At 42.4% G+C, this 9,005-nt stretch overlaps 1 protein-coding gene across 1 annotated transcript in view; it reads right to left on the bottom strand.

The window, feature by feature from the left end:
- Window positions 1-7,627, bottom strand: part of npl (N-acetylneuraminate pyruvate lyase (dihydrodipicolinate synthase)) — a 30,306-nt gene extending 22,679 nt beyond the window's left edge. The window contains exons 1-5 of the mRNA XM_070887143.1: window positions 7,438-7,627; window positions 3,927-3,994; window positions 3,762-3,835; window positions 1,717-1,804; window positions 323-380 (exon numbers count right to left, since the gene is read on the bottom strand). Of these exons, the coding sequence (XP_070743244.1) occupies window positions 323-380; window positions 1,717-1,804; window positions 3,762-3,835; window positions 3,927-3,994; window positions 7,438-7,458 (309 nt within the window). The 5' untranslated portion in view covers window positions 7,459-7,627. The remainder of the gene's footprint in view (window positions 1-322; window positions 381-1,716; window positions 1,805-3,761; window positions 3,836-3,926; window positions 3,995-7,437) is intronic.
- Between the last annotated feature and the right edge of the window lie 1,378 nt (window positions 7,628-9,005).

Raw genomic sequence — 9,005 nt, forward strand, 5'->3', positions numbered from 1 at the left:
CACCCCCCCTCTCCCTCCCCCCACCTCTCTCTCCGCCTCCCCCCTCTCTCTCTCTCCCCTCCCCCTCTCTCCTCCTGCCCCCCTCCCCCTCTCTCTTCTCTTCTCTTCTCCTCCCCCCTCTCTCTTCTCCTCCCCCTCTCTCTCCCCCACTTCAGATTCTGATGAATTTTGTGCATTTCCAGATTTTATTTGTGATAACCAGGCATTACAGATTTTCAGCATTCACAGTTGTTCTTTGCAATTCAATTAAAGTTATCTGTAAATAAATAGCTATATGGAATGAAACTGCCGCTAGTATATTTATTAAATTATTGAGGCTTACCAACTGTTGCGATTCTTTTATGCTCAAGGAACCCACATGGATGATCACCTGATCTAACCTGGAAAGAGACAATACTATTATATTTAAAAGAACCCAAACAGGAAAAAAAAAACAATCCATAAGTTGGTAAACGAGCCGGATTTTGCAGTCAGATCACACTTGCACTTGCCCAAAGACTTTCTATGGGCTTCTGCACTTGAAGGTCCTGTCAACCAACTATCGAATAAGTGCTGGGACTTATATCAACAGGGCAAGCAACTGTGTATCTCCTTAACAAATCAGATTGAAGAATTGTTGGTGAGCAGTGGTGTCTGAATCAGGACGTGTCAGTTAGAATATTGAATTCAATGTCAAATCAGGAACAGAAATTAAAAGATTGGATTACGAGAGATAAAAGACAGAAAAAGTTTTAAAAATTCAATACAATAATTAAAGGAAGAAATGAGACTCTACACTTGTAAAAGTTAATTTTCCATGTCAGAGAGGTTGTTTGGCAGTAATTAAGACTTAGAGTTGTTAATAGGGTACTTACACTGGAATAGACAATCCCTAACTTTTTCTGGTGAATTTAGTGTTATCTATCAGGTATGTTGAGCAACTTCACATGCTTCCAGGTGTTTCAATGGCGAGTCTCTCGGCGAGGTACTGTTATCGGGCAACCTCTGGAGAAACAGGGCAACTCGGACAGCAATTTTGATTTCCACATTTAACTGCGCATGTGCGGTCACCGGAGGTTGCTGTCCCGATTTCCACAGATAGTGGTGAGCATTGCTAACCAATCCATTATTTCCAACGTAAAATCCAGCAATTATTTTTCTTTTCATTTGCAAATTTTTTTAGAATGATAAAGTCCAAGCTCCTTCTTTCTTGTGTTTTTTTTTTTTACACGTCTCACATGGATAGTGACAGACCCAAGCCCATGTTACCCAATGTTGTCATTCTCAATTTGAAATGATCAAAAAAGTCCCAGGAGGCAGGGAACGAACAAACTGTACCAAATAGTCGTATCCACATTGTTGCTTCAGCAGTTCAAAAGAAAAATATTTTTACCAAGATTAGTAACACTGAAAAAAAGGAAGAGCTCTTGTTCCTGATCACTATCCAGCAACTTCTGCTGCAAAATGCATGCATATGGATGTCAGGCAAGGACATCATCTGGTTCATCATTCCCCCTACACTAACTAGGTTCATATATGAAAAGTGACCACTTGGGCAAGGCACAGAGGGCTTCCAGCTCTCATGAATCTATACACTAGTACAAGTGGTTGCCTTTGGAGAGAGGAGAGGAAATGGAGAGAATATTAGAAGATGTAATAAAGGATTTCAATCAATGCCTTGGATATAGTTGTGATTATTGTATTATCCACAGACAGGATCCAAACATGAACACTCACTTGCCCTTTCCTTGGCTGATCCACTCTTCAGCAACCAACTTTCTTTCTTCAACAGTAAGTGACATGCCCTCTCCAGTTGTGCCATTCACTGGAAAGCAATAGATAAAACAGCTGTTATATAAAAAAAGCTTCAAAACAATTGAAAACTGAACATTGGTCTGATAGATCACTAAATATTCATCTGATAGATCTTCAATTCATCCTCAAACATTTTTAATTAATACTTCAGTCGTACTTACCCGCATCCTTCCAGAATGAAGAGGATGCTGCGAATTGATGACCAATTTGACAATGGAAAATATCTCAAACCAGGTGTTACTTTACGAACAGCACCACATTTCAGGGGTAAAGGAATCCATAACAATGTATACAATTGTGAAGAAAAACATGATTGCATTTCGACGACACTATAAAATTTCCTCCAACCGGTAGTTTTGCATTAAGCACTTATCTCCGTTCAACTTGATATGGTACAGTATCCTGTATATTTCCAACCCCTCTCCCCACCAGTACTAAACTGCACGTGTCCATATGTGGTTCACGTATAGCTTATGATTCCATAAAATAAAATCAGGCCCTCTCTACTTGTAAGTCATTCTTTAGATGTGCTCCCCCATTTTATTTTATAATTGTTTTACTGTCTTAATACAAAATGTTACAAAGGCATTGGTACTAAAATTCCTAGATGATTAACAACAAATTTTGGGAGCTAGATGATGGAATAGCTTAGAATACTGGCCAGCTAGCTTTGCACTTGGCTTTGAATCCAGCTAAGACTGATGGCATGAGTCATTTACTTGCTCAGTCTTCCAGATATAAGAGTCTTGTGCGAATCAAATTTGGGTAGTCTCTTTCTACATGACCCACGGTGAGTGCTTGCTACTGGCACTGTATGTCCAAAACTGACAAAAGTGTTCCTCTGTCCAGCATGGACATCCTTGCCATCATCAGCAAAAAGAAAATTATAGTCTGGAGTTTCCACTGTTTTTTTCGGCGCAATTTGGCTGAAATCGGCACAAAAGATTGTGGTATTTTAAGAGCAATTTGCATTCAGCGCAAATCGAGTTTCCGTGATCTTTCACGCCAGTTTTAGAAACCCCCCTCCAAATGAATTAATCAATATTAGGAGTTTCTGCTAATTGCGCTTCTTTGCAGCCCTTCAGGGAGACTTTAAAGAAAATCCATTTAAAGGCACGACGACAGTAAAAGGTAAGTTTCAAAAGCTTTTGAACATAATTTGTGCTTTAATTTATTAAGAAACTGACCACTGTACTTCAATATAACTAAAAAAAAACAATTTTCTAAAGTGAATCTCAGTAATGTAAAAATCAGGTTACTCAGAGGTGGTTGATTGACACAGATTAAAAATGCTTACTTTTTGGGATAAATCTATTTTAGCTGTTTTAATCAAACTTCACCAAGTTACCAGTTTTAAATATATGAAGGGAAATTTTTAAAGCAACATTTAAGTTTTAAAATGCTGCCCGATTGAGATGGTTCAGGGCAGATTTTGTGTTCGATGATATGCAAGTGCTTGGGGGGGGGGGGGGGGGAGGGCAGGGGGTGACATTTTTCAAAATGGACACAATTTTGAGCCAATTGCTCCCAAAGCAGAAACTCTACCCATGCAAATGTAAATAAAGAAAACAAATAAAAATACATCATGGGCAAAGAATCATTGGACTGCAAGGACATAGAAATAAAGAGTTGACTCCAAACATTTGTGGGGTTTTGGGGTGGGTGGGGTGGAGGTTAGAGAAGGAAGGAAAAGACAAAGTGAATAAAACCACAGTATATTCCAAAATAATTGACAAAAACATTAAAAAATTCCTTGTTTTTTTAAAAATAAGGATGGACAACCCATGCTACAACTGTCAGTTCCACAATTGCATTTCGATTGGGGTGCAATTGGCTGTGGATGGAAGCTTTAATTTTGAGACTGGACTTTTCCTTACAGTAAAGCAAGACTAGATTATATGGGGCGGTGGGTGCAGGAAGAAAGAAAATGGAGAAAAATAGTACCTGAAACTCCGGCATAAACTTACCAAAAATATTTTTAACCCCCTGGACCTTTACCAGATAATCAACGTATTGGCCAATGACAGAGAGATTTATTTCACTAGAAGACAAGAAAGAATTTAGGCCAAGAAACAGTTTGTGTTGCTAAATAAGCAGGTGGACATCATATCTTAAGTAGTCCACATTCTTACTTATCTTGTGTCATGGGCGTGAAGGTTGCTGCCACCAAACCAAAGAGCCTACTCCTGGGCATTGCCATCTAAAAAGAAAAACAGATTAGATGTACAAAAAGCTCAAAATTAAACTGCTGAATACAATGCATGGCTCATACCATTTAACAAGTGTAATATGGCAGATATTTGGCAGAATTCCAAGTAAGAGTACAGTTTCAGCCTAGGGTTCCCATGACATCATGAAACCATAAGTTCAAATAGCTCGAACATTAGCAAAATAGAATTTGTATTACTCCAGCAGATATATAATGCACGGAGGGCTTAGATAACAAAGCACAAGAGCGTAGATCAAATAGTTCATAAATATATGGAATAATGTGTCGGCCACCTTACTTCAGTAACAATGTCAAAGCCACGGAGCAGGTGCAGAGGATTCACTAATTTGATACCAGGGAGGAGAGGTTTTAGTTATTAGAACAGACTGGAGATATTGAAGATTTTTTAGGAGAACAAAGGTCAAAAGATCTGATATGGTTCCCAAATTCTTCCCTACATAAACTTGGTCATCCAAAACTCTGCTCGTGTCCTAACCCGCACCAAGTCCCATTCATCGTTTACCAGTGCCCGCTGACCTCCATTGGCTCCTGGTTTAGCAACATCTTGATTTCAAATTTCTCATCCTTGTTTACAAATCTCTCCATGGCCTTGCCACTCCCTATCACCGTGATCTCCCCCAGCCCCAAAACCCTCCCCCCACCCCCCAACAATCCTGCCCTCCTAAAATTATGCCCGCTTATACCTCCCTGATTATAATCGCGCAGCCATCAGTGGCTTTGCCTTCAGCTGCCTAGGCTCTAAACTCTGGAACTCCCTATCTTCCTTGAAGAAGCTCCTTTCAACCTATCTCTTTGACCAAGCATTTGGTCATCTACTATAATTTCTTATGTGGCTTGGTATCAAATTTGTGTCTTATAACACCTCTGTAAAGTTCCTTGGAGCATTTTACTACATAAAAGGTGCTATACAAATACAAGTTGTTGTATGCAAAATTCTATCATTCGATATGAGGAAAGGCTATACAGTTCATTGACCCAGCGACGATGAAGGAATGTTGATATATTTCCAAGTCAGAATGATGTGTGACTTGGAGGGGAACTGGGAGGTGATGGTGTTCCCATGTGCCTGCTGCCTTTGCCTCCTAGGTGGTAGAGATCACGGGTTTGGGAAGTGCTGTCGAAGAAGCCTTGGTGAGTTGCTGCAGTGCATCTTGTAGATGGTACACACTGCAGCCACGGTGCACCAGGGTGGGAGTGAATATTGAGGTGGTGGATGGGATGCCAATTAAGTGGGCTGCTTTGTCCTGGATGGTGTTGAGCTTTGAGTGTGTTGTTGGAGCTGTACTCATCCAGGCAATTGGAGAGTATTCCATCACACTCCTGGATTTGAGTCTTGTAGATGATGGAAACACTTTGGGGAGTCAGGAAGTGAGACACTTGCCGCAGAACACCCAGCCATTTACCTGCTCTTGTTGCCACAGTATTTATGTGGCTGGTCCAGTTCAGTTTCTAGTCAATGGTGACCCCCCCAGGATGTTGATGGTGGGGGAGTCGGCAATGATAATGCCATTGAATGTCAAGGGGCGGTGGTTAGCCGCTCTCTTATTGGAGATAGTCACTGCCTGGCACTTGTGTGGCCCAGGTGTTACTTGCCACATTTCAGCCTTGTATGATGGAGGGAAAATCATTGATGAAACAGCTGAAGATGGTTGGGCCTAGGACACTGCTGAGGAACTCTGGAAGTGATATCCTGGGGCTGAGATGATTGACCTCCAACAACCACACCGATCTCCTTTGTGCTAGGTATGACAGCAGCCAGTGGAGAATTGCCCTCCCCCCCCACCGCCGCCTGCCGATACCCATTGACTTCAATTTTACTAGGGTTCCTTGGTGTCAAGGGGAGTCACTCTCACCTCACTGCCTCCACAAGACCCTGCAAATCCACTGGGAGGATAGACACACCAACGTCAGTGTTCTCACTCAGGCCAACATCCCTAGCATCGAAGCACTGACCACACTTGACCAGCTCCGTTGGGTGGGTCATATCGTCCATGTTGTGTACCTGTAAAGCATGCACTCCCATGTTCAGCCACCTGGAAGCGCATCCCCTGAAGTCCCAAGGGATCCCAGCATCCCTTGGGAGCACTGTATATAAGCCGGCCCCCAAGGCCTGTTACTCACTCGACTGTCTTAATAAAGACTGAGGTCACTGTTACTTTAACCTCCCTGTGTGCGGAACACAACAGACTGCATGCCCAACACAAGACTCCCAAAGCAAGCACTCCACTCGGAACTCCTACACGGCAAGCAAGACCGAGGTGGGCAGAGGAAATGCTTCAAAGACACCCTCAAAGCCTCCTTAATAAAGTGTAACATCCCCATCAGCATTTAGGAATCCCTGGCACAAGACCGCCCTAAGTGGAGGAAGAGCATCCGGGAGGGCGTTGAGCACAGAGTCTCGTCGCCGAGAGCATGCAGAAATCAAGCGCAGACAGTGGGCATCAAACCAGACTCTCCACCCACCCCTTCCTTCAACCACTGTCTGTCCCACCTGTGACAGGGACTGCAATTTCCATATTGGACTGTACAGTCACTTGAGAAATCACTTTTAGAGTGGAAGCAAGTTTTCCTCGATTTCGAGGGATTGCCTGTGATGACTTTTGGAATTCAGCTCTTTTGTCCATGTTTGGACCAAGGCTGTAATGAGGTCTGGAGTAGAGTGGTCCTGGCAGAAAGCAAACAGAGCTTTGGTAAGTGCCACTTGATAGCACTGTCGACGACACCTTCTATCATTTTGATGATAGAGAGTAGGCTAATTGGGTGGTAACTGGCCAGATTGGATTTGTCCTACTTTTTGTAGACCTCATGGATGGTGTGGGAGTCAGTGAATTTAATTAGGTTTGATTTTGGTTTTATTTATTACGTTTATAACTTGTGTATTAGAAAGTCATAAAATTGTACAAAAACTTTATAAAGTACCTGAAACTTCTAACTAATCAATTGTTTTTTCTTGAATCAGTGGCATTTTTTTTATTTAAACATTATTTATCCTTAAACCTTTCTACTCGTGTTCTTTGATTTATAAATTATCCACCTCACTATAAAATAAATTCAAATATTTCATTCAGCGATTAGTGCTGGTGAGACACTGAATGAAATATCATAACTTGCGAATGTCATGTGATACATGGGCGATGTTCCGTGATCGAAGGCCATGTGATCAAATGCCACATGATCAAATCTCCACGAAGTTGGCAAAAAGCACATCGTTCTTTTTTTAAAAAGGCAGGTTGCAAATCTATTTAAACAGAGGCTCTTTGTTTCCTGAGATTAAATTAATGAGTTACACACACTGGCAAGAAGCTGCTCCCGGCAGCTCGACATTTTGTTCAATGTCAGATGTGCTGAACGCTGCCGATCAATCACTGCCCGATCCGCAGACTGATTTAATAACCAAAGGCTATGCTGCTTACCATTTCCGCGCCGCCCTCCATTGCTCCGTTCCACTATTCATGTGCAATTTGCGCTCCTTCAGTCAACCAATGGCTGAGCGGCCGTGGCGGCTGCGCGTGCCGCGCTCTCTGACCTGTTGCCGTGGCGGCTGCGCGTGCCGCGCTCTCTGACCTGTTGCCGTGGCGGCTGCGCGTGCCGCGCTCTCTGACCTGTTGCCGTGGCGGCTGCGCGTGCCGCGCTCTCTGACCTGTTGCCGTGGCGGCTGCGCGTGCCGCGCTCTCTGACCTGTTGCCGTGGCTGTTGTGCGTCTGCTGACTGGTCGCGTGATTCAGCCAGAGCGCTGAGTGGGTCAGAGTTCACCGGTGGTTACAGTGCAACCAAGAGCAAGGTGCACTATGTCCAGGAGCCAATTAATTACTTCTGAAGAGTAGTCACATGCAGCTCTTGCAAACAGAATTAAATGACCAGATTACCTGTTTTTGGTGATGTTGGTTGAGGAATAAATATTGGCCAGGACACCAGAGAGAACTCTCATGTGGCTCTTCAAATAGCGCAATGGGATCTTTTACGTTCACCTGAGAAGGCAGACGGTTCCTCTAACATGTAGTACTCTCAGTGTGGCATTGAACTGTCACCGAGGTTATACTGTGAACCACACATTTTACATTATTATTAATGATTGACCTGTTATTTTCTTCCTTTTTGGAAAGCAGTGGGGCACTGGTGAGATATTTTTCCATAGGTGCTCACAGCATTGCTATTTAACTTAAGAACAGTTCCTCAGGATATTCAAAGATGCAGTACGTGTACAATGAATTACTTTGTTATGGTAGAGTAGATGTTATGTAGATGTTCTTCAATAAATCATACTTCATTTGTGAGCCTGGACAACAAGTGTTAACAGAATACTTGATGACATGGTGGGAAAGAGAGTCAGTTGAGTCTGTTTCTGCTCCTCCTGCATCCATCCAATTTCAAACAATGTACATTCCACCAGGATTCAGTGAATGGTGATTTGGAATAGGAACCCTTACTATTGTATTTTCCATTCCCTTGCCCATAATTAAGAGGCCCATTGTAATGTCATTTTGCTGCTGTGCCTGAGATTGGATAACTTTTTTTTTACAGGCTATGCTGTAAGCTTGGAACCTTTCTGGTTTGATTAACTCAGTCATCATCATCATAGACTGTCCCTTGTAGTGAGGATGACTTGCTTCCATGCCAAAAAGGGATGAGTCCACAAGTGTTTCAATGAAGGACCTAATATTCCAGGTCCCGAACTACATCTCAGTAGTATCACACCATGCCACTGAACCATTGGTGGAGTAATACATTTTTTCTAATAGCAAAGTACACATCTAACTTTAATCGATGTTCAATAATAAGTTGCTAACCAAATTATTGAGAATGGTGGATTATGGGTATAATTTTCACATTAGCCAGCACAGTTGCTAAGATGATGCAAAGGAAACTTAAGTGGGGCTAGACTAACATAATAGCAATGCTTGAATTGTTCAGAAAGTGCATCTTTGAAATAAATGCTGTAGATGGTAATGGTTCTTCACCTAGGCATGATAAGATACTTGAC

The sequence above is a fragment of the Pristiophorus japonicus genome, chromosome 8 (assembly GCF_044704955.1).
Source record: "Pristiophorus japonicus isolate sPriJap1 chromosome 8, sPriJap1.hap1, whole genome shotgun sequence".
NCBI lineage: Eukaryota > Metazoa > Chordata > Chondrichthyes > Pristiophoridae > Pristiophorus > Pristiophorus japonicus.